Source organism: Dothidotthia symphoricarpi, assembly GCF_010015815.1.
Source record: "Dothidotthia symphoricarpi CBS 119687 unplaced genomic scaffold P153scaffold_13, whole genome shotgun sequence".
Classification (NCBI taxonomy): domain Eukaryota; kingdom Fungi; phylum Ascomycota; class Dothideomycetes; order Pleosporales; family Dothidotthiaceae; genus Dothidotthia; species Dothidotthia symphoricarpi.
In genome coordinates, this window is record NW_022985020.1 from 1,049,721 (window position 1) to 1,072,804 (window position 23,084).

General features: G+C 52.3%; 11 protein-coding genes across 11 annotated transcripts; 4 read left to right on the top strand and 7 right to left on the bottom strand.

Moving 5' to 3' along the window:
• Positions 1–1,565: 1,565 nt before the first annotated feature.
• Positions 1,566–3,974, bottom strand: P153DRAFT_319586 (MFS general substrate transporter). Its single transcript, XM_033665090.1, has 3 exons — positions 3,548–3,974; positions 2,950–3,368; positions 1,566–2,885 (listed from the first exon to the last, which is right to left on the bottom strand). The coding sequence occupies exons 1-3, from the start codon at positions 3,705–3,707 to the stop codon at positions 1,794–1,796; spliced, it is 1,671 nt and encodes a 556-aa protein (XP_033522588.1). The 5' UTR covers positions 3,708–3,974; the 3' UTR covers positions 1,566–1,793.
• Positions 3,965–7,020, top strand: P153DRAFT_424102 (HCP-like protein). The gene is made up of 3 exons (XM_033672467.1): positions 3,965–4,241; positions 4,295–6,406; positions 6,460–7,020. Exons 1-3 carry the CDS (start codon positions 4,196–4,198, stop codon positions 6,852–6,854), a joined length of 2,553 nt encoding a protein of 850 aa, XP_033522589.1. The 5' UTR covers positions 3,965–4,195; the 3' UTR covers positions 6,855–7,020.
• Positions 7,021–7,080: 60 nt separating this feature from the next.
• P153DRAFT_405539 (uncharacterized protein) lies at positions 7,081–8,244 on the bottom strand (the record flags this gene model as incomplete). The annotated part of the gene is made up of 1 exon (XM_033672015.1): positions 7,081–8,244. A coding segment is annotated over one exon (1,090 nt), but the record flags the coding sequence as incomplete, so codon positions are not given.
• Positions 8,245–8,956: 712 nt separating this feature from the next.
• P153DRAFT_387159 (uncharacterized protein) lies at positions 8,957–9,469 on the top strand (the record flags this gene model as incomplete). Its single annotated transcript, XM_033670612.1, has 1 exon — positions 8,957–9,469. One exon carries the CDS (start codon positions 8,957–8,959, stop codon positions 9,467–9,469), a length of 513 nt encoding a protein of 170 aa, XP_033522591.1.
• Positions 9,470–9,906: 437 nt separating this feature from the next.
• P153DRAFT_387160 (uncharacterized protein) lies at positions 9,907–10,791 on the bottom strand (the record flags this gene model as incomplete). The annotated part of the gene is made up of 1 exon (XM_033670613.1): positions 9,907–10,791. One exon carries the CDS (start codon positions 10,789–10,791, stop codon positions 9,907–9,909), a length of 885 nt encoding a protein of 294 aa, XP_033522592.1.
• A 1,985-nt stretch (positions 10,792–12,776) lies between these two features.
• Positions 12,777–13,391, bottom strand: P153DRAFT_368076 (uncharacterized protein). The gene has a single exon (XM_033668423.1). The coding sequence runs from the start codon at positions 13,169–13,171 to the stop codon at positions 13,010–13,012; it is 162 nt and encodes a 53-aa protein (XP_033522593.1). The 5' UTR covers positions 13,172–13,391; the 3' UTR covers positions 12,777–13,009.
• Positions 13,392–14,074: 683 nt separating this feature from the next.
• P153DRAFT_49822 (uncharacterized protein) lies at positions 14,075–14,809 on the bottom strand. The gene has a single exon (XM_033673239.1). It carries the CDS (start codon positions 14,674–14,676, stop codon positions 14,227–14,229), a length of 450 nt encoding a protein of 149 aa, XP_033522594.1. The 5' UTR covers positions 14,677–14,809; the 3' UTR covers positions 14,075–14,226.
• A 312-nt stretch (positions 14,810–15,121) lies between these two features.
• P153DRAFT_368077 (uncharacterized protein) lies at positions 15,122–16,217 on the top strand. Its single transcript, XM_033668424.1, has one exon. The coding sequence runs from the start codon at positions 15,337–15,339 to the stop codon at positions 15,988–15,990; it is 654 nt and encodes a 217-aa protein (XP_033522595.1). The 5' UTR covers positions 15,122–15,336; the 3' UTR covers positions 15,991–16,217.
• A 102-nt stretch (positions 16,218–16,319) lies between these two features.
• Positions 16,320–17,213, top strand: P153DRAFT_432568 (uncharacterized protein; the record flags this gene model as incomplete). Its single annotated transcript, XM_033672975.1, has 2 exons — positions 16,320–16,495; positions 16,563–17,213. Exons 1-2 carry the CDS (start codon positions 16,358–16,360, stop codon positions 17,211–17,213), a joined length of 789 nt encoding a protein of 262 aa, XP_033522596.1. The 5' UTR covers positions 16,320–16,357.
• Positions 17,214–18,196: 983 nt separating this feature from the next.
• P153DRAFT_387164 (uncharacterized protein) lies at positions 18,197–19,060 on the bottom strand (the record flags this gene model as incomplete). Its single annotated transcript, XM_033670614.1, has 1 exon — positions 18,197–19,060. One exon carries the CDS (start codon positions 19,058–19,060, stop codon positions 18,197–18,199), a length of 864 nt encoding a protein of 287 aa, XP_033522597.1.
• Positions 19,061–19,346: 286 nt separating this feature from the next.
• Positions 19,347–22,609, bottom strand: P153DRAFT_294443 (glycoside hydrolase family 31 protein; the record flags this gene model as incomplete). Its single annotated transcript, XM_033663959.1, has 7 exons — positions 19,347–20,238; positions 20,292–20,507; positions 20,563–20,988; positions 21,037–21,364; positions 21,418–22,020; positions 22,084–22,180; positions 22,229–22,609. 7 exons carry the CDS (start codon positions 22,607–22,609, stop codon positions 19,347–19,349), a joined length of 2,943 nt encoding a protein of 980 aa, XP_033522598.1.
• Positions 22,610–23,084: the final 475 nt, after the last annotated feature.

A 23,084-nucleotide genomic window follows, 5' to 3' on the forward strand; every position in this document is an offset into this window, starting at 1 on the left:
GGGGGCACTCGCGGGACATGTGGCCTTCTTCCTTGCAGTTGTGACAGGTACGTCCGCCACCGCCACCTCCGCCGCCACGAGGAGGCTCGGTGCAGTCGGATTTGTTGTGTCTGTGTCTACATTAGGACTGGTACATCGTATGACGGAAGAGACATAAAGAACGATTGAAACGCTCCAAGACTTGAAGATTCAAGCACATGTAAACGCGCCAGAAGCTGGGAAAACTCACCCAGGTAGGTTGCAGTTGAAGCAAAGACGATCGCTGCCACCACCACCGTTGCCGCCGTATGGCTTCTTGGGCTCGGTACACTCACGGGACATGTGACCATCGTTGCCGCAGTTGTAACAAGCTCGACCACCGCCGGAGCTCTTGGGACAATCACGCTTGTTGTGACCAACCTCACCGCAACCGAAGCATGCTCCGCCGCCGCCGCCGCCACCTCCAGACTTGTTGCCGTAGCTGGAAGTGTTGGCACCGGTATCGAAGCCGCCAGAACCCCAACCGTCATTGCCAGAAGTCGTAGTGGTGAAGCCGTCGTCGCCGGTAGGGAAGCCTGTTGGGTCTCCTCCGAAGCCGTTCTTGTTCTCAGCTGCCTCACGCTCCTTGGCTTCTGCCAGGCGATGCTTCTTGGAGTTCTTGTGAGCGTTCCAGTTGATGGTTGCGATTGTGCGGTCACAGAGCTCGCAGAGAGTATTGCCCGGCTCTCGCTCTTTGGGACGAGAATAAGGGTTGCCTAGCATTGGCGTTGCCATGACTGAACCACGAGCCATGATGAACGGAAGTGTCGTGGAAGAGGGATAGATCTGGATGACACAAGGCAAGGTCAGTAAGGTAGAATGGGGACGAGGGGTGATGGTGAAGTGAACTGCGACGCATTTGCCGTCAAGAACCAAACTGCGGTAAGTCGAAGCCGTACACCGCGTCGAGCCTGATAGAAGCTTTGCGGGCGCGCTGATGTGTGTGGGCTTGTAAATGCTCGCAAGGAAGCTGCCTGATGCAGAAAACTCGTCGTTGGCCAGCGGATAGAGTCGAGTTCTACTTACAGTCTGTTCTTAAAAAGATGTAGCAATTGCCGTCTAGGTGTCTGGGGTCGACGTTGAGCGTATGTTGTCAAGGTGGAGGTGAGGTGAAGGCGGAAAGATCTGACTTTTATAGAGGCAGGAGCCACCCGTGCGTCCGTAGCAACGATAACAGCCAAGTATCTGGCGCAACGACGACGAATGCGTTCCGTTAGCGAAGATAGAAAGAATAGACATGGAAACACATGGAAGTGTCGAATAGCGGTTGTCAGAGCGACACTCATCTGTCATGACGGGAACTTGCATGTACGGGGCTTCGCCAGTGTTTGATCAGTGGGCGCGTGCATGAGGAGATACAAAGTAAGACGGTAGGTGGTATACATGCGATACGGTGACAGAGAATTGAATGACTTTGAAGAGCCATGCAGCACACGAATGAGAGATGGGAGATGCACTGAAGTCGCCCACACGGAACGACAGCGACGATCAAAATGAAAGAAATGATAGGCAGTTAGGCGGGAAGCTTGATCTAACAGTAACGGCACGGGGCTTCTGAGACGTTACTTGTATGCGTAGCTCATACGAACATTTCAGCGATGGGACAGATAGACGCTGCAGAAGTGATCGGACAAGTACTGTCATTGACTGACAACGGCGACGGAGCATCCGAGATCTCGCGACGACGTCAACCCATCTTACAGGCGAACAGCCCCATTCTACATTACCATTAACTCTTCTAAAGACGACGTACTTACCACTCTTCTATCAGACCCTCAGGATGCAGCAAACAGTCCCTCTTCACCGTCAATTTCCTCATCATCTTCTTCTGCCAACAACTCGTTCTTTGCCGGCTCTTTCCAACCTGTGCACGCCTGCACGACTACAACCACTGCGGACAATCCGACGGCACTGAGAAATAGTGCTTTCAACGCGTCTTGGTACGCGCCGACAGCGACGGACCTCTCCATGCCCTCCAACCTTCCCACCAGCGCCGGACTGCCCAAGAGCCTTCTGATCAAATCGCCGCGTTGCTCGAGTCCCGCGTCAGCAAAACCACTTTTGAGAGACTTGTGTAGAACGCGCCCAAAGAGACCTCCGCCGATCGCCGATCCGAAGCTGCCAGCAAACCCACGGAAGGTAGCCAGTAGAGATAGAACGATAGGATGCACACCCGGGAGTGTTAGATGTAAGAGATGGACCAAAGCGTAGTTCAGAGATGCGCCGGTGACGAGCCCATTAAGGAAGACGATCGAGACATACAAACTCCACGTGCTAGTGGGTGTGGATATGAATGACAGAACAAGCATAGTGAGCGGGAAGAGCCCCATGGAGATGACGCTATGCATGTAAAAACTGCCAGTCCTCTTGATATGGAACACACCAGCAAGTAGGCCACCAGAAGCGAAGCCAGCGTTGGTCGGGATGAGTATCGATCCAGCCACGGCGGGTTGCCAGCCTCGGACGGCGAGAGCATATACAGGCGTGTAGAACAATATGCACCAGCGAGCCATCATGAAGCCGGTCGTTGCGAGACATGTGAGCAGCGTTCCACGAGAGCGTAGGACGGAGACGGGGATGATGGGATCTTTAGCAATGTATATCTCGTTCAGGATGAAGATTGGCAGAGCCAAGGCAGACAGGATGAGCGGCGTTAGAAGAACATGTGGGCCAGATAACCCGAGCAAGAAGAGAACAATAGTGGCAATCAGCAACAAGGCTCCAGAGTAGTCGATGCGTGCGAGCTTTTCCTTGACAGAAAGATACATATACGTGTCGTTTTTGGAGGTGTGGTTGGCTGGGATAGAAAAGAGGAGGCCAAATCCTGCAAGCAGACTCAGCGGCGCCTGAACACCAAAGAGAGGTTTCTTGGATAAGTTAGTTGTTGTTCACAGAATTCTGAGCCGCGTGATTTTGGAGGAATGAACTTACCCATCCGATCTTTGGCTCTAGTGCACCCGCTATCACAGCTCCCAACGAAACACCCACGGTCATTCCAGAATTGACTAGACCAATATAAAGACCGCGTCGTTTCGGAGAAGTCATTTGAATGACAAGGATACTAGCAACGATGAATATGCCACCACCTCCAACTCCTGCACACACTCTCCCCACTATGAACATATCAAAAGATACGGCCGACGCGGTGATGGTGGTCCCAATACTCATTACGATGGTGGAAAAGAACATGCAGAGTCGCGGACTGAATACCTGGGACAGCCGGCCCATTAAGGGAGCTAAAGACGACATTGCGATCAGGTAGGAGGAAGTCAACCAGCTGACCTTCTCGAAGGCATCGAGATCTGCAGCGATGGAGGATTGTGTGGTGGTGAGGATGGAGATATTTGTTGCTATGTAAATGTCAGGGCCTGTGGACATGTAGTAACCCGTCGAACCACGAATCAAGTTTATTGAGAATGTTTAAAGTACGTGGAAGTTAACGATGAACGTGCATGGACATAGAGAAAACGCGTTGATGTTTCTGCGAAATGCACTTCGATAAGATCACACCAAAATAAATCAATAGTACCTTGTAGAAATATGAGCAAGCCAATAGATCCCATGATAAATGCTCCACGCGAGGTCGAGATAGTTTCATCTTCGTCCTTTCCATCGCTTCCGGACAGACTCGGTGATGTTGAGCGACGGAGAAGGGGCTCCAGGTCCCCTGGATTGCGTTCGTGTCTCATAGCGAGGAAGACGGTGTGGACGTGAGAAAACTGCTCAGGAAGTGATCAAACGCGTAGAGAAGAAAGAGTGATGCATTGTGCAAACGCCGAGATACCAATGTCATTATGATCATGACGATGACCGTGCAAGGTTCCTTCCGTGAAGGATGACAAATACGGAAAGAGCTTGAGAGCGACTGCCCGAGGCACGCGACGGGCTGCTCTATAAGTCATACCACGCGTCAAGCTGGAGCTTGGAGTGACGAAGCTGAGTGTGACGGCCAACAACCTCCCGAGAGTGAAGAGCACGACGCTGCAATTCCTCGTGACAGCAAACGTCAAGGAATCGGACCGCGCATGACGTAGACGCCGATTGGGTTAGCGCCTGAATGCATGAGGAAAGCTGGCCTCAGACAATCACCCCACACGCTGGTAAAGTCGCGTTGGTCTTCCTTCCTTTGACATGACGCGATGATTTTCTTTTTCTTGAGAATCTCTCACATTGACACATGCCCAAGATGAGGCCACGGTCGCAGCGGTTCATACCGCTCTTGTTTGGTATGCTGACATGTACAACATGGCGACGGGTTCCTGACTGACTGCTAGGCTACTAGTTGTCCTGTCACTATTCCTATCCCTCGGCCTGGCGCAACACGATGACAACGACCGCTCGCATTCGCAGCAGAAGCCGCTTACGGGAGACGATGCTTGGAAGTCGACATGGGGGAGCGCCAAAGAGGGCGCAGATGCACACCATGGAGCATCGGTTTATGAGGAAGCTATGACGCTGCTGCACAGGATCAAGCCCGCCTCGGCGCCATGGTACAACTTCGAAAAGAAATCTGGTATCCTCGGATCCAGCGCATACTACGCCAAAGAGGTCTTCTTCCTACTCTTCATGAATGGACCACCACAGCAGGAACTCGTAACGACGAATGCGCAACCAACGAAGCTCGGCCAGCCTCTTTCCCGAGCTGTCAAGCTGCTGGAGGAGGCAACTGCGCAGCAAAGCCCCGACGCCTTGTTCACACTCGCTGAGATGAATTTCTATGGAAACTACACGCACCCGCGCAACTACCCCGAAGCCTTTCGACGATACCACGAACTCGCAACGCTGAACGGAAACGCCTCGGCACAACACATGGTCGGATTTTTGTATGCTACTGGCCTCGGCGATGCCGTGAAGCAAGACCAGGCAAAGGCAATGCTGTACCACACACTGGCTGCGGAAGGCGGGGACGTGCGATCAGAAATGACCATCGCGTACCGACACTCAACTGGAATCTCGACACCACGGAACTGTGAGGAGGCTGTGCACTACTACAGAGAGGTTGCGAAGAAGGCAATTGTTTACATGCGATCTGGACCACCAGGTGGACATTCAATGCCTAGGGACTCATTCAAGATCGCCGATGAGGAGGGTGGCGTATATGGAGAGGGTGCGAGTGTAAGCAGCTCAGGACAAAACGCCAAAACGGGCAGTGTTCACTCCGACGCCTACTCCTCGCTGGACGACGTCGTCGAATATATGGACCTCCAAGCTCGAAAAGGCGACGCGAGAGCCAGTTTCAATCTTGCCAAGCTCAACTACGACGGCGCTCGCACATCGAAACGGGATTTGCCAGCGGCTAAAAAACGCTTCCTCGAACTTGCCCGCATGAACTGGACAAAAGACGGGAAAACGAAGCAGAACGTGTCGCCCTTGACCGAGAAGTTGGCGTCAAAGGCGGCTGGATATCTTGGGCGCATGTTCCTCCGAGGTGAGGGTATGCCGCAAAGCTTTGACATTGCTAGAACCTGGTTCAGACGCGGCATCGAGCATGGCGACGCCTTGTCTCAATACTCGATGGGAATCATGTATCTCAACGGATTTGGGGTGCCCAAAGATGCTGTCAAGGCTGCAGAACTGTTCGGAGCAGCTGCGGATCAGGATCTCGCGGTAGCGCAAGTTCGACTGGGAGCTTTGTTTCTTGACCAAGGCGATGTTGCGACTGCCATGAAATACTTCGATCTAGGAGCGCGACATGGTCACCTCGAGGCCTACTACTATCTTGCAGAACTCACACACAAGGGCGTCGGGCGCGATAAGTCTTGTTCAGTCGCAGCCGCTTACTACAAGATCGTAGCGGAGAAGGCTGAACTTATCTCGACCTCTTTTCCTGAAGCAAACGAAGCTCACCTCAATGGCGACCTCGAAACAGCACTCGTCGGTTACATGATGGCCGCGGAACAAGGGTTCGAAATCGGACAGGCGAATGTGGCATATCTCCTCGACCAAGTCAAACCACGCTTCACATTCAACTCACTCATTCCATTTATGAAGAAGAAAGCCTCACTCGCCAGCGATGCTGTCCTTGCATTGATCTACTGGGCACGATCCGCCGAGCAGAAAAACGTCGATTCGATGGTCAAAATGGGAGATTACTATCTCCATGGCCTCGGCACGCCTCCAGATTCCGAAAAAGCTGCGGCTTGCTACCAGGCTGCGGCCGACACCATGAAAAGTGCACAAGCCATGTGGAACCTGGGATGGATGCATGAGAATGGTATCGGCATCGACCAGGATTTCCATCTTGCCAAAAGACACTACGACTGGGCGCTAGAAACGAACCCTCGCGAGGCCTACCTGCCGGTCAGATTGGCGCTGTACAAGCTAAGATTCCGAAGCTGGTGGAACACTGTTACGAACGGGGACATCAAATCCATCCAAGAAGAACCAGGTATGTAGCGCACCCTGCATTCTCTCGTTGGACGATTGCTGACATCTCTGTAGTCGTTAAGAAAAAGCGCACCCTCACTGAATGGCTGAGCGCCTTCTTGGAAGCCGAACTTGCAGGCTGGGATGATTATGAAGCCGATGACTACGACGATACACATGTCGGCGACGACTACTATGACGACGAGATCGACTCCGACATCATCGAGTCTCTTGCCATTCTAGCGCTTAGTGGAGCACTAGCCTTTTTGCTGTACTACCGAGCGCAGCGACAACGGCGGCAGGAAGAGGAGCGAATCAGACAGCAGCAGCAACAGCAGCAGCTGGACCAGGGAATAGTGCCTATTGCTCAAGAGCAAGCGCAACCACAGCCTCAACAAGACCGAGGGCTGTTTCCCAATCCAGGTGATCCTGATTTTATGAATTGGGTTGCTGGTGGAGCTGGACATTAAGTTGTCTTTTTACCACTTTTTAGATGCATAGAGTGGCGTTTTACGAGACATACATGAGCGACTTTTATGGGCGAATCAGGAATGATGCGTTGGTGAAAGCCGACGGTGGAGACGCAAGACCATCCAATGATATGTTATGCTGAATATTATTCCATCAGAAGTGTCCTTTTGCCGTGCTTCACTATCATGCGTAACCTCCCGCTAACCATCTTTTCCAGGTTCTTTACCCGCCGTCGTAAAGAACAAAGTTGATATATCTGTTCCCTCTCGCCATCACCTTATGTATTACCTCACCTCACACTATCCCCCATGCTCTTCCTGCTTCATTCCATCCTCTACACTCCTCCTAACAGCAGCAGCATGCCCCCTCTTCCTCCAACTCCTCGCCCACCAATCTCTACAAAAATCCCTAACGAGAAAACACTCAGGCCGTTTACACCTCCTATACTCACGAAGCAGATCACGGCAGTACATCTGCACCAAATCCGCATCCTCAAACCTCCACTCCGACAGATCATGCAAGCTAGGCAGCGGATACACAAACTTCCAATGCCTCACCAACGCGTCGAACCCGCCCAGATCGACAGGCAACCCCGTAAGTCTGATGAACGTGCTTTGCACCCGGGAGGCGAGCAGCTGCCATACTCGTCCGTGACCTGCGATGTTGGGGTTCAGCGACGCGGTTCGGCACATCCCGCAGGCATACTGCAGAAGGAACATATGCACTGCTTCGTGGAGAAGGCGGCTCAAGACATCGAGCATGATACTGCCGCCGAGTGAATGGTGCGTAGGGACAGTGGGATTCATATCGATGGACCAGATGAACCATCGGCGAGAAGCTCGCCCGCGTCGTCTGTCGTCGAGGGACCGCTTCCAACGGAATCTTTCGAACCAGCTCGACCCGGCGAAGAAAATGTCGTTGGTCCAGCGCCAGAGCTGGTGCATTTCTTTCGCTGGGACTAGGTTCTCGCGGTCTGTCTCGAGCGTGCTGGGACCGAGGATGTGTTTCAAGCGCGGTTTAAGCCACTTGTTCAGCTCGTGCAAGGCCTCTAACTGCAGGGTGTTGAGATCCTCTTTCGGTTTGTCAAAGTACTCCACGACCGTTTGTGCGAGGTGCATAGCTTCGCAGCGGAAGATGGTACCGAGTTGTAGGGGCCGGTAGCAGGGTTTTTCGTACCAGTTTGGGGTTATGTCTGTTTTTAGCTTTATGTGGAAATGCGGGGACGGGCAGTTCCAGAAGGAGGTGTGGGGTGCTGGGTTGCAGAGGTCGCAAGTGCATTTTGGAGGCGGTTGTTGGGCTTGGATTAGGGAGTAGAGGTGGGTAAGGTTGGTGGGGCAGGGGAGCTTTTGTCTTTTGTGTTGGAGGATGTGCTCCCTTATGAGGTTCATCGTGGTGGTTGGATGGTTTGGTGATGTTAGGAGGCTTGGGGGTTGGTCATTGGTGGTTATTGGGAAGTGAACAGTCACATAGATGTTTAGGGAATTACGATCATTGCCATGCTGCTTTCCTCTTTGTGATTACCGGGAACAGATGTGACATTGTGATCAAGTGACCAGGCATATCGTGTGAGTGATGAACCGTTCAACTGCTGCTACTGCTGAAACGTACATGTGTCTGGCATACACTTTCCTGTCATGCAGTTACTGGAAAAGTTGAGATGCGTTGATAATTGTTATGTATCTGAAAACCGAGATTGTGACGCATGAGAGAGGTTATGAAAGTCACTAGGATCAAGCATGATATTGTTGGCAGAGCGTCCTGCACATGTTAAGTTCCTAACTATGTGATATTTGAACAGATCAGGCTAGCAGATTTTCGCACTGACGAAGGTGTTTTGGATTGTAAATTTCTTAGTGGAAGATAACTGAGAGATGTGTTACTGCAGCCTCGCGGATTTACACAGCGATGATGACTTGTTGTGAACTAACATTATGTAGGCAAGTTCTTCATCTGGTCATTCATTGTTTACGAACATTGTCACGGGGAGGTAGATTATAAGTTGAACAGTTGAGTACACTTCGACGCTTTTATTACGTTCGACTAAATTCAGCATACTTTACCTTGTAAAATCTCAACTTACCGAACCATCACAAAATACAACATGTCCAACCACGGCAACCGAAATTATGATGATAAAAGCCCTATCGCTCAACCGGAGCGCTGCTTGAGCTACACCGAGGATGATGTGGCCATCACAGCCAACGGCCATCGAGTCCGGGAGATTATCCCCATGGCATGCAGGCCCTGGACCGGTCAGAGTCATTTCGATACTTCGACCTCTAAGATGGACAATTATCATGACCACCGCAATATTCCCAACTACCATGATCACACGTGGCGCAATAGGAGTGAGCAAGTCCACGATGTCACAGAAAAGCCGGTGACTTCTCCTTCCAACGAATTCAACTCCACACGCGATCTTAAGCATCGTGATGATGATCATTCACATGGGTCTTCATGTCAATGCCGTGGTGAGATGGACCGCAATGATGTGTCTGATGAGAAGTTTGCCGGTGGTCGTAGTGTGCGGGAGTCTTTGCATGAGAGCCTCGACACTTGCTTCGATGGATTGGGTGAGGAATGGAGGAACGAGAAACGCAAGAATTATCACTAGGGTGAGATGGATGTGGATGGTCGATCTTGTTAAGCAGGTGGGTACGGCAGTGATTTGAGTTTAGCTGGTAGAGGAATAAAGTGATGTTAGGACAACGGAGTCTTCATGAGTAAAGTCCTGGCTTAGTGAGTGAAGTTGGCTGGATCAAATTTTTCCCGGAGAAGTTATCTGTGGATTTAACTGGCTTGAGTATTGGTCTCGAAGGAACTTGATGTGTGTTTCGGCTGTGGTTTCTCTGTTCACTGTCGACGTTTGGAAAGCATTCCAAAGCAAAGTAGGGAAACAAGCTGAGTTTAGTAGTAATGAAAAGCAAAATAAATTACAAGTTAAGAGCGGAAAAAGGCAGCGAGATAAAGACTAACAAAACCAGCGAATCTACAAAAATATGGAAAACGACAGTGACCAATTTCTAAACACCAACGACTGAGCACACGCACTCATTCCAGTCCCCACTCAGTCTCGACCTCCTCGAGCGTAGGCCAGTGCTCAATCTCACTCCAATGTACTTTTATCTCATCAAACCCACCTATTTCCAGTGAAACCCCAATGCGGCGAAGAGCAGTCTGCTCGATCCAATTCGAAAGTCTCTGCCATACTCTCCCATGTCCACTAACCTGCTCGATATCTTCACACGTGCGGCAAACATATAGTTCAACAAACGCATGCACCACCTCATGGAGCAGAGTGCCAAGTCGACTCCTTGTTCTTGCACTGAGTCCGCCCCCATGGGGAACCAGTGAATATTCAACCGACGCCAAAGTAATCCTCGGGTACAGGGGTAGAAGAGAAAAGTCGCCGAATCTGTCAGTGTATGACTCCCAGCAGAACCTAATCCTCGTCTTCGCGGGACAGATGATCTGGAAGAAGATCCTAAGGAACAGGTGGATCAAGTATTGCATCTCTTCAGGCTTGACAACGTCGGCGGCGTTGATAGCCCCAAGTCGTCCCAAAAGCCCGCCATCAGCAGCTTTGCTCTTTAGTAGGCGGAACTCATCACATGCGGCGATTTCGTCCTCTGTCAGTTTCGTTTTTGATGATCTGAGGTACTGTTCGACATCGTCGCTGAGAGCCAGAGCCTGATGACCTCCAAGTCTCAGAAGTCTGCGAACCTTGACTGAATTGCCGAATCGGTTTATTGCATCGTCTTTCTGAATAATTACCCATGAGCAGTTCGGGCAAGGCTCTTCAGCTGTCTTTTTTTCCTCATGTTGCCCACGTGTGTTTTCGTGATGTCTTCGAACTAGGTTTTTGAACTCCTCAACCGTTTCGGGTTCTTCATGCTCACACGGTGGTTTTCCTATAGCGAATTCGACAGAAGACATATTGTTTACTTAATCACGGTTTGTGTAAGCTGTTGGTATAGACAGGAATCAGTATCCAAGGAACTTTTATACGCCTTGGGATCCCATGTCTCGAATCTCCAGCAAGGTTTAGAGACAAGCTCAACTGTCTCCTACTCTAAAATATGATCCAAAGTTTTCGTCTTCAACTTCTTTCATGGTCAATGAATGGCCGATAAGTTCCAGAACTCGACATGCATCCACCACTCGACGCAAGACATGGAAAGGTGTTTCGGTATGAAGTGAAGACCACCCATAACAGTTCCACGATAGCAGTGTGCACGAGTGATATCGAGTGTGCAACACACGACTCGCTCACCATGACCAAGGAACTAAAATCATACCTGCCTTGAAACTTGGCACTAGCCATGCTTTTCAGCTGAAATACATTCCAAGCGATAACAATTTATGAGCATTTGCATAAGGCATGATCCACCTAGCTAGCTCTCTCTCTCCCCGATACTTACCATACAATACAATACAAACGAACTATACTTATCACGAAACTCAGCACATGCATTGCTTTATAATCTGAACGCCTTCGACACCGAACATATCAAACAAAGACAAATCTCCGACTCGTCAAGATCTGCATTGTATAGAACATACTAACACGCCTCACCATAACATCACAACCCGCATAGCCACCTAAACCCCGAAGCCGCACCAGAAATCAACATAGCAGATACTTTGTAGAAAGCACTCTTCGTTATAGTGATGTCTTTAATCGGTCTTGTTTTGATCATGACAGGCAATGTTCAGTCTAGTCAAATCTGTGTTCGGTGTAACAATGCAACATAATCATACTTGAGGACTATCTTGCATTTTGCATAACAACACAACAGATAGTCTGATGAGTGCAACATGTAATAAGGTTTAAATGTAAATGATTAAGGCCTAAAAGTGATGTTGACTTAGGATGGGTAAGGCTTTGAGGTATTTAAGATAGCGCTGCACCATTGCTGTTTTTGAGTTGATTACAGTTAGGTACAATGAGCATCTCAGGCAAAATGCAAAGGTTAAAGTACTACTAGACCTATCGATCATTATCAGAATCTCCATACTCTTGAGATCAAACAAACCCCGCCCCTGAACTTCGCTTTTACGCCTCCCTCCACTGAATAGAAAAACGAGTCTACCAAAGAGTGCTTGCCTATTCAACCCATGACAGGCACTACTCGTTGCAGTTAAATTTCTCTACAGTGTAAAGATGCCCATTACTAAATAATAAGGTCTCTGATACTTTTCAATAACTCTCCTCAAGACAAACATCAATGTACTATTTCTTGTTTTTTCAGTACAAACAACTATCCATATGGCTTCAACTACTGTAAAACGCCGCTATTGAAACCCAACCTAATGCTCTAATTAAACTAATCGCTATATCCCACCACAATACTCCAACACACAATAAGCACCGCATACATGTCAAAAAACAAGCACCAGCCTTTCATGCGATACACCACTACCTCACATCCCCTGCGTCAACACCTGTTTTCACCGAAACCCATCCAATCAAGAAGCGTAGACTTCCATTCCAACAGTCCGAAGGACAGTAGTCTTAAAACAGCACAGCTCTGTAATATATCTTGTAGGTAGACTTTGTAGTAAGTGCAGGAAACTGTTTCTGTAGCCTCAAGCTTTGGTAACTGGCATCATTTTACTGGATGAAATTTCGATTGAAAGGAACTGTGTCCGCTGCGTTTGATTAGGCGTATGGACTTAACGTTATTAGACAGATGCAGTATGATGTAGTGAAATTTTGATGATATGACGCTGTGCAACTCTTATACGCGCTGTAAAGCGGTAAGAGCACGCAATTATACTATTGCAGTGTGCATACTAAGTCTTCAAAGCCGTAACCCGATTCATCTGGCCTATCTTACACAGTACCTAGTAATCTCTAGATCAAAAACGGCAACATTAAGTGCTCACCAACTCCAGACAAGATTTCAGTAGTAAATCATGGCAGGAAATCTAGACAGAACAATAAGAACACTATTCCCAGAGTCAGTGTGTTACCACAGCCATACAATCTTAATCCTCTCTCCATCTCATCTTCAGAACCAGCCATCTCCACCTCTACATAGAACAAGGTTCCAACGACGACACCAACCACTTCCCCTTGAACCTCTCATCATCGTAGAGAGAGCTTCCGCTAAGCCGTTTCGAACACCTTCATCTATATCTGTATCTGCATCTATCCAATCTGCTTCAAGAAGTCCTCGACCAACAAACCCACCCCGTTACCAACGCACAACACATGACACAACATCACCACAGCGAAAAAGCCAACGACACGTAGTAAAGCCACAAGAATCCCCCCACGCGCACCACCGAGTCCCGCGACGTGCCGTGACATGACGTGGATAAAACAAACAGGCCAACACAGTATACGAACATACGACAGCACCAGAAGCAAAAGAAAAAGGCACTAGGCAAAGCGGTGAGGAGAGCCCGTCACATCACGGCAGAAGGAAAGAAAACCGGGGGGAAAGGGACTAGGTGGGATGCAAGGCATACGGTGGGTGCTAGAGTGCCACGTATTGGGTTGGGGCGTGCTTTTGCGGTGGGGTGTGGGCGTTGGTCTGGGAGATGGGGTTGAATGGGGGTGTGGAGTACGGTATATCAGTCTTCCATGGTATGGCCGGCCTCTTTCTCGTATGACGCTGTCCCGAAATGGAGTACATGCTCCTGATCTAACGTATCGATGAACCTTGCATGAGTCAGGATTCCTTCGCTGTAGGGCTGAGCATATGAGACGTTGTTTGAGGTGAGGCAAGGTATCCCGTCGGGGGGTCCGATCATCGAGTGTGTTTAATCTCGTCAACATCGATGTCGAGGTCTTGAAACGAGGACCATGTTAGTTTGCATATCAAGGCAAGGCAACTACTCCCTTTCGCTGTCAATATCAATATAGGCGCGACGGCACTGCCCTATCGGACGGTCCTACGTGTAGTCAGTGTTCACATGCCATGTCTCCTGCGTACCTTCTGCCTGCTCGAGCAAGCTCGCGGCAGATGGGTGATGGGGTCGTCTCAGCTTTTCGGCGAGTCCGAGGCAGGACGGGTGCCGTCTCAGCTCATGTTCGTCGATCACCCCGTAGTCTCTTGAGGCGGCTACTGTCAGCGAATCGAGTGCCCGTAGCTTCATTGGATTTGTCTCCTGCCTCAAGCAGTTTACTGTATGTATGTTGCTAGTAGGGACTTGGTGATCGACAGGCACAATGACGTGGGGTTTCAACGGTTAGTCAGGCGTGTTTTGTGACAGTCGATTGAGTTCGTTGCTGATGAGTTGATCATTTGTTGTGAGACTTCTTGTCGCCAGGGCATAGTAAAACAGTACAGAAAGTATCTCCAACGACCATCAACCTGGGTAGAGCGACACAGCAGAAGAGCACGTTCACAGTTCGCCAGCTCATGCATGACGGCCGCCCCGGTAGGAGATGCGGATGACGCCTCGTTCCTGGTAGTAGATCCAGCGCTGCCCAATCAAATGCTCCTGCATAGACTGACCTGGTGTCCAGATCGTCCAACTGTGGCGTTCGCGCTGGACCCAGGGATGTGGGGCAGGCTCCCAGGATTGCAAACGTGACTGTATCCAGAACTCCCAGGGTAGGGTTAACCGCAGTAGGAACAAGGTGTGCTGCTTCCAATAGGATGGCGCACCGTGGTTTGGGATGTTGACGCAAGAAACAGGGAAGTTCCAAGCGACATGCGAGGGGGCGCAGTGCAACACGCACATGTCAGCCGTTTCGCACAGCTGCAGAGTCCCAAACACGTAGCCATGCCACGGAGAGGGTTCAGGACAGAAACCACGGCTGTGGGTACGAGGGCGCAGGTTTCCGCGTGTCTGGCGTGGCACCATTCAATTCGAGCTTGCGGCCGTTGAGGTGTCAATTTTACGAAGATCTCGTTGCGTGACTAGCGGCCCGTAAAAGATAGGGAGAGAAGGTGTTCCATGTTAGGATAGGTATGTAGAATAGGGAGGGGTGCTAGGGGCGGAAATAACGACGTGAGGAATGAGGTTTGCCTGCGATCCCTGCCCCAATTTTAGAAACGAGGCGCAATGAAATTGGGGCATGATGCGATTCGTGGGGATTGGGTTGGGGATACACGTAGCGCCTTCGATCTGCTGTCGAATGGGGAGCAACTCGTCGATCGCTTCTGCACGCCTTCTGTGGGGTTTCCGCTTGCAGACGCCGCGGGTGGATACCGCTCGGTCAACCATCGGCCAGAAGGGGAAGCTTGAGGAATTCTGCCCGCTTAACGATCTGGAACCAAAGACCAAGTCACACACTACACAGCCGGGCACGAATCCGTGCATCTGGTTGGGAGCTAAGGGGGAGTGGGTCTCGCAATGTTGCCATGCCCGGCGTCTTGGCTCGCATGTGCGCATACCCTTAAGGCTCCATGCTGCCCACAGCCTGGGGCCCGCCGTTATCACCAAATCCCACTCCAAGGAATGCATAGTTTTGTCTGCACGCCATAGCCCTGCCGAGCAGTATCCGTATATTCAGCAAACAGAATGTTTCGCGACTTCTCCTTCGACCAAGCATCGCGGTCCGACTACGCGCACCAAGCTGAGCTAGACGACGACACAGCCATCTGCCCGACGTCAACATTACTCGAGCCGGAAAATCTCCCTAGTCGACTGCCAACACCGCCGCCGTGTCTGATAGGCGACCTGGCACACAAGTTCACCCAGCAATCGCTCCGCATCAACACGCACATCTACCCTCGCCACAACGCTCATGCATCCGCCCCACTTACTCCGCCAAGCGACGAGGGTGCATTCCCCACCGAACCGTTGGGTCAGGCGGACCGCCCAACCTATTCTCGCGTGTCATCATCGCTGCTCCGGATGCAGCGCCAGGCCAATGCGCGGATGCAGTGCTGCCCGTCTCGCGTGAGGGATATCTCGAGGCTGGTGCGGATGATCGAGGCAGAGGAGCAATGCACAGTCGACGAGCCGGCTTCAGCGTTGACGGTCGATGAGGCTGACGAGGGGATCGACATGGACTACGACAACTCGACCAGAAGGGCGGATCTTGTGGCCGGCCTGTCCCTCCGGCGATCTGGGGAGCGAAGAGACGTTGGAGGTGCCAGGATTTCGAAGAGCGCGAGGATGCGCAGACGGACGAGGGACGATGGCCTCAAAATCTCCACGCGGGTCACATGATTTGATTGGGGTCGAGGCTGGTTCACTCGAATCGCGTTTTGCTTTGTCTTTTTGGGAGGCGTTATATACCCTTTGGAGCGTTGAGAGACGCATTCATTCGCAAACGTGGGGTTTGTCTTTTCGGTTGCAGAGCTCCCTTCGGGTTGAGCCTGGTGTTGTTGGATGCCTCGAGCGCAGTACTATAGTTACTGCGACTGTCGAGTCATAATATCACTCTTTGACATGCATTCTGTTCATCTCGTCGTGCTTAAGATGCTTCCTGCACGTGACATTCGCGTGTCCCGGAGCTCTGGTAAATTTCGCGTCCCCCACGTCTGTCGATGCATCGCAGCGTAAATGTACAAGCTCCAGCCTCACCACCACCGCCATGTCGCTCCGCAAGTTCCTGCCTGCACGATCTGTGCATCTGCGCATAATACCACGGCCAGCAAATTTATCAGAGAGCCGTGAGATCTTCCGAGTATTGCAGCGCTTTGGGGAGATTAGCATGTACAAATCCTTGCGGGTTCGTGAATACCGAATTCACATATGCACTTTTTCTCAAACAAATCCTGACTTTACTTGCACCGTAGTATGAATACCACAACCCCGCCGACAACATCGCGCTAGCCATCTACCGCTCCGCCGACGCAGCGCAACACGCCCTCGACGCCTCCCCCATCCGCTTCGCCCTCGAGAAAGTCGTGCCCACGGACAGCGAAAACACACAGCCCCTAAACGCCGAAGAGCAGCTAGAAGAGAACCTCGACCTGCACAACGCATCCCCAAACACTGGTATAGACGAGATGCTGCGCCCCAGCACGCTGTCCGCGCGTTCCTCCCTCCCTCCCACCAGCACCCCCCGCGATCCAGACCAAACCCCCCAAACACACCCACCATCCATGCCCTTCGCGGCCCCCACAATCAGCAAAACAGCAACAAAATGGTTCCAAGTCACCGTCGACCAGTCGCGCGCCGTGCACCAGGATTTCGTCGAGCGCCAGCCGTACTGGAAGCAGTTCACGCCCATGAAGAGCATGGCGCAGGAGGATCTGAGTAAGCGGGTGCCGCACCCCGGGCTGAGCGATGTTAGTAAGAGGCCGCCGAATGCGCATCGTACGCCGAAGAAGGTGTTGCGTTTGATGAGCGAGTATGTGGATCGCCGGATGGTTAGTCTGAGGGAGGTGTGGGAGGCGGAGCAGGATAAATCGAGGGGGAAGGTGGGGGAGGGGGGGAGGCGGTGAGGTTGAGGCTTTTTGTGAAAGGGTGTTGGGGTGTTGTGGATTTATGTGTGAAGATGAGGGGCGCGGGTTTCGAGGATCCACGGCTGGGGGTTCAAGGAGCTGGGATCTGAGAAGCTGGACTCTGGGAAATTGGAATTTCGATACGCTGGGACGTCACTCTCCATGCCTACCACGATGTTCAGGAACGAACAGCCCAGTTCACCAATCTCCCTAGGATACGGCTGTCCGTCAAGAGCCCGATCAAGGCACACAAAAGCGCTTCACTCCAAGCAAAGCTTCCTTTGCCGCCGCCCGTCCTCAACTATGGTCTGTACACAGCAACCTGAAACAGGAAGCAGATCTCACAACCCGCTACATGGTGAGAAAGACTAGGTTAGGTCTATCGCTATTCACGGCGAGAACCTCCACAAGTCGAACGTGCCCGCAGTCAGATATCACTGGAATTCCACTCTCCCGTGGTCTTCGAGGGAGAGATGAGCGGAATATAGTTGAAGGGGGAGGATATTGAACAAGAGCTGTACAACAGGATTGACCTTGGATCTCTCGCTACTTCGCGTATTGAGTAAACATCGCGCAAGGTCACTGCTTGGCCATCGGTGTCAGACCCGGATGTGCTGGGATGAAAGAAGGTGTCCTGGCTGGCTGGCTAGATGCCTGGCTGCTGTACCTTCAAACACTCCACCATCAGTGAAGCACAAAACTCGCATTTGATCACGTAGAAATCCAGTTTAGTACCGTATACCTCTCTCAACGAATAGATAGATAGACTGATAAGTATATACGCCACGACGTCTCTGTATCAATACATCAGAACATGCATAAATCAATCTTTTCCCAACCACCAACTGGTCGTACTTGTACATTTTAGTCCCATCCAAATAACACAACACAACCCAACCCCATTTTCCCCCAACGGCAAAGTCTTCATACCACGTCGAACCCCCCTCTCCTCCCGCAGATGTAGATATAGATGCAGACCCAGCCTACTTACTCCGTACCTCCAATTTCCTAGGCTTCTTCTTCTCCTTCTTACCATCGTGATCGTCTTTTTTATCCTTCTTGCCCTCCTCGCCCTGGGGCTTTGTCTTTTCACCCCCGTTATCCTGCGCCTGACCACCGTCCCCGCCGTTCCTCTCCTGTTGTTCCCGCTCGCGCGCGATGTCGTCGGCTGCTTGCCGTAGCAGATCGGGATTAGGCACCGCGTCTTCTGCGTCGACTTCTTCTGCTTCGACCTCTTCTGCTGCATCGTCTGGTTGTGCGTCTTCTCCTCCCGCCTCGTCCTCCTTCCCATCTGCATCTCCATCTTTCTCTTTGCCGTCTTTCTTCCCATCTCCATCCTTCCCCTTCCCATCCTTCCCCTTCTCCCCCCCACCAAGTTTAATAAACGGCCCCCTCACCCCTCCCACCCCCGCCCCCACCAACCCCCCAACAGCAGTCGCAGGAATCGCCAACACCGTCCCCGTCACAGTCCCCACCACAGTCCCCAACCCCGCCCCAACCGCAGCCCCAATCCCACCCCCCCCGACACTCCCCTGAAACGCCCCCGACTGCAGCAACCGCGCCTTCTTACTATTACCATGCGCCTGCATCTCCTTGTCATACGCATCGCGCAGGTATTTATCGCGCTTCTTCGGGTCGCGGATAGCGTCTGCGGCGGAGCGTAGCGACGAGGCGGTTTTCTGCGCGGTGAGGGCTGCTTCGGCTTGGGAGGCTGCGGCTTGGAGGGCGGATTCGGGGGAGTCTTTTGCGCGGGCGACGAGGGATTTGAGTTGGTCTTCTGGTAGCTCGTCTGCTTGCTTGGTAGTGGGGGCGTCTAGGGAGCGCTTTTCGAGTTTTTTGGGCGCCATTTTGGTGGTGAGGGGGTGTTGTTTTTGGTGCGGAATGGATGGGGGGTTTTGTGGGTGGTGGCCATTGTGGGTGGGTGCGCGGGTGAGGTGGTGGTTTGGCGTTTGTGGACGTGTTGCTATGGATGACGTCATGTTGGGGTAGAACTTGGATTTAGGGTGGGACGAATCATTATGTATGCGGTTGCATTGTTCATTTGTTATGTTATGCATTTCCTCTCCAGCTTTATATGTGGAAAGTTACAAAGCATATCTCCGTTAGCCGACCGTTGGTGGCGGTACTACTTCTCTACGCCGCCCAGGTCAACGTCCACGCTCCCTGCCACGCTCCACCGCTCGTCAGATCATTCAGACCCGACAGCGTCAACACACCGGTATCCTGGCTGTAATCCACCTTGCTGCTCTCAACCGACAAGTCGTTCAACGTAACAGCGCCCACATTACCCGTCACACCCATGATGGTGACATTCCCAAGCGCGTTCGTATCCTTGTACCCACCCTGAAGCTCAACATGCAACTGCCCCTTCATAGCCGTGAACACAATCTCCAGTGTATCCTCAGGCTCGAGCGACTCTCCGTCGTCGACGTACAACGAGCCGTACGCGTCGCCACTGCTGGAAAGCGCGACGATAAGCCCCCATGGGTTCTTACGCGAGTCCGTGGTCGTGTAGCCTGGTTCCTGCAGAGGGAGGACGGAGCCGCCGCGGATGAAGACGGGGATGTGGCCCAGCGGGGCGGGAATCGATGTATTGACGCCAGCTGCTGCTTCGACGCGCTCGCCGGTGTACCAGTCGTACCATGATTCGCCGTCGATGATACCGGGGAAGACGCCCATGACGGTGGAGACTTGCGGCTCGAGGACGGGGGTCACGAGGATGCTGGGGCCGAGCATGAATTGCGTGTCGACGCCGGCAAGTTGGGGCTCGTTGGGGAACTCCCACGACAGTGCGCGCATGACTGTGGAGCCAGTGGTGTGGGCTGAATGGAATAACGTGTACATGTACGGCAGCAGAGAGTAGCGGATGTGCATTGCCGTGCGGGATGCAGAGGCTACGCTCTCCCAGCGGAAGGGCTCCTGGGGATTGGCGGAGAGCGTGTTGTGGTTGCGGTAAAAGGGGAAGAAGGCGGAGAGTTGCATCCAGCGAGAGCAGAGTTCTGCATCACTGTTGCCGTTGAAGCCGCTGTAATGTATTGTCAGTCTACTTCCTCACAGTCAGGTAAGGCGAGTACTCACCAGGTGTCGACTCCAAACATGGGGATACCGAACAGCGAAAAGGACAGCGCCTGGGGGATGGAAAACCTCATATACATGAACTTCGAAGCGTTGTCTCCGCCCCAGTGTCCCGCCCACTTGCCACTCCCAGCAAACGTAGATCGACCGATGATGAAGGGACGCTTGCCGGGGAAGACAGACAAAAGACCTTGGTACGTAGCATTGATGATCTGGTGCCTACGAAGAAGTTAGCCATGCGTGCGGGTATAGTACATAATGGTTGGAAGCTCACCCAAAGATGTTATGCGCATCATATTCTTGCATTCCGTTTTCATGCGTCGCGTTGGGACTAACAGCATGCACGGCAAGATCGCCCTGAACGTTATCAAGAACATATGGAGGGTAGTTGACGTTCCTCTGCCCAGGCGTCGGCACGCTTCGCAGGTAGGAGGTAGTCGAAGTTGTTGTAGCAGGTGGCTGTGGAGGGTTCTGGCTCGACGCACCAGCAGAAGCCGACGCCGCTTCCGTAGCATTAGTGACGCCGAAGCCTTCCGGGAAGTCAAAGATGATGTTTCCAACTTCGCCTGGGAGGGCAAAAGGTGGGTGCACGGGGTTCATCGTGACGTTGCCGGTTCCGCAGGATCCCACACAGAACGAGGATACTTCGCTCATGTCGAGCCAGAAGCCGCTGAAGGGAACTTCCTTGTGCCATTCGACCCTGGGGAAAGTCAGTGCCGTTATACGCGCACATGCAGACAAGACTTACATCTCCTTGACCCACCACGACACGCCGTTCGTGGACATCCAGTCGGGGAAGACGGTGTAACCGGGCCACACGGCACCGATGTACTGGCTACCGTCTGGGTTCGTCATGAAGACGCCAGACTCGTTTCCTCGCATGTAGGTATCATAGGCATCGCTGGCATTGGTGGGATTCGGGATGTAGATCGCTGAATCCACAATCGGAACGAAGTGCTGATTGTTTCCATGCAGCCATCCGAAGAAATCGGCAACGGCAGAGGGAGAGAATGTGACAGGGTCGAGCGTGAAGTCGCGGTACTGATCCATGTAATCGATATCGAGCCAGATCGTCTCTGCATACATGTGTTAGTGAGGTCTCAAATACTATCGTAGGAGCCAAACATACCCAATGGAATATCGAACGCCTTCATCGACTCGACAATCCCTCGTAGCTCAGTCCAATTGTGGTATCCCCAACGACACTGGTGATAACCAAACGCCCAGTACGACTGCATAGCCGGGAGACCAATGGCAGACGTCTGGTACTGCTTGGTGACTTCAGCCTGTGTCGGACCATCGAAGAAGAACATGTCAATCGAGCCACCCAGCGACCTCCAGGTCAAGTTGGTAGGCTTAAGCACGACCTCCATGCCATGAATATTCCGCAGATACACACCATGCGAGTACGACTGGAACGGGGATCCACCATCACTACTGCTGCTGGACTTGTTCACGTATCGTGTCTCGAGGTAGAACGGATGGCTGCCGTACAAGTTGCGGTCGATTGGATCACCCACGTCTGCAGCGTAGATAGTCGCGGTGAAATTGTTGTTCAGCCTCAAGCCGTGGATACGCTCTCCCAGACCGTACAAGTTGTAGTCTTCCGGGAGCGTGTTGACAAACTCGATGAACTGGTCTTCGAAGATGAGATGCGTGCCTTTGGTTGTGAAGATGACATCGCCGGTAGATCCGCGCGTGACGCTGAACCAGAACGACGGCTCATCAGCCCCTGTGTAGTAGGTCAGCAAAACAACAACAACAACATATCTCCAATCTACAAAAGAACACTCACAATCAAACTTCAAATCCAAATCTCCATACCCATCCTCCGCCCCCGGTCGCGGAATAAGCTCCTCAGGCAAAACATACTGCGAAGAATTCGACGCATCCTAACCCCCATCAGCACCATCCCCACCCTCCCCATTCCAACAACTTACAAGAAACGCCGGCTCAATCGTCACCGCCAACCGATCTTTACTCTGATACTCAACCCGCAGATTCAAAACCTCAACATCATTCCCATAAACACTGCACGGCGCGCCCGCCAGCGTCAACACAGCGCTCACACCCCGCTCATCGCTCTGCACCTGCGACGCCTTGTACCCAGGACACACGGCCTGCGCGTCCACAGCCGCAGGGTCGTTGATATTGGGGAGTAGATCCGCGCCCTCGTCGGCTGAGGCGGGGATCGTAAACACGGAGCGGAACGATGTGGGTGTGCCGGCCAGCGTGGTGCTCCAGCCACTTGCCGTGGGGGAGGGGGTCTGCGCAGCCGTCGCTGCGAGGGAGGATAGCAGGGCTGCGGCGCGGAGAAACATGGTGGGCGGCGACATGTTTGCGCGGATATGGCCGTCCTGCGATTGTCACGCGTGGGAAGATGGGGGGGAAAGCAGTACATTGCTGGCTGATACACAATGGTATATATACTCCCCCCTACCTACTCTACAACTACTGTACTATGATGCGCGCCGATCAATACCCATGATGAGCGTACCCAAAAGCCCACCAGCAGGGATGCGCTACGACCTAACCTAGCATCCGCAAGCGAGAGAATGCGGGGAGCAAAAACATGGAGATGGCGTTCTCGCGCCGACTACGCGCCAATCAGATCCCTCCCCCGCCGATGTGGATCTCCGGGGTCGAGGTGTGGGAGGATAGTCGGAAGGCGTGCAAGACGTCAGGTTTGTGGTGCTAGTTGTAGGGAACAAGGAAAAAGGTCGCTAGGTGGGATGGTCGCGTTGTGCAATGCACGATGACACCAAGACTGCGGGAGTGGCAGGGCGGTGGTGCGTC

What these genes read in the sequence shown, in the direction of transcription:
- P153DRAFT_368076 (XM_033668423.1), bottom strand. Translation starts at nt 13,171, where the DNA reads ATGTCACGGCACGTCGCGGGACTCGGTGGTGCGCGTGGGGGGATTCTT.
- P153DRAFT_368077 (XM_033668424.1), top strand. Translation starts at nt 15,337, where the DNA reads ATGTTTCGCGACTTCTCCTTCGACCAAGCATCGCGGTCCGACTACGCG.
- P153DRAFT_49822 (XM_033673239.1), bottom strand. Translation starts at nt 14,676, where the DNA reads ATGGTGCCACGCCAGACACGCGGAAACCTGCGCCCTCGTACCCACAGC.
- P153DRAFT_424102 (XM_033672467.1), top strand. Translation starts at nt 4,196, where the DNA reads ATGCCCAAGATGAGGCCACGGTCGCAGCGGTTCATACCGCTCTTGT. An exon ending in GCGGTTCATACCGCTCTTGT is followed by an intron (nt 4,242 to 4,294) that starts TTGGTATGCTGA and finishes TGACTGCTAGGC; the next exon opens with TACTAGTTGTCCTGTCACTA. An exon ending in ATCCATCCAAGAAGAACCAG is followed by an intron (nt 6,407 to 6,459) that starts GTATGTAGCGCA and finishes ACATCTCTGTAG; the next exon opens with TCGTTAAGAAAAAGCGCACC.
- P153DRAFT_319586 (XM_033665090.1), bottom strand. Translation starts at nt 3,707, where the DNA reads ATGAGACACGAACGCAATCCAGGGGACCTGGAGCCCCTTCTCCGTCGC. An exon ending in CTTGCTCATATTTCTACAAG is followed by an intron (nt 3,369 to 3,547) that starts GTACTATTGATT and finishes ACATTTACATAG; the next exon opens with CAACAAATATCTCCATCCTC. An exon ending in TAGAGCCAAAGATCGGATGG is followed by an intron (nt 2,886 to 2,949) that starts GTAAGTTCATTC and finishes AACTTATCCAAG; the next exon opens with AAACCTCTCTTTGGTGTTCA.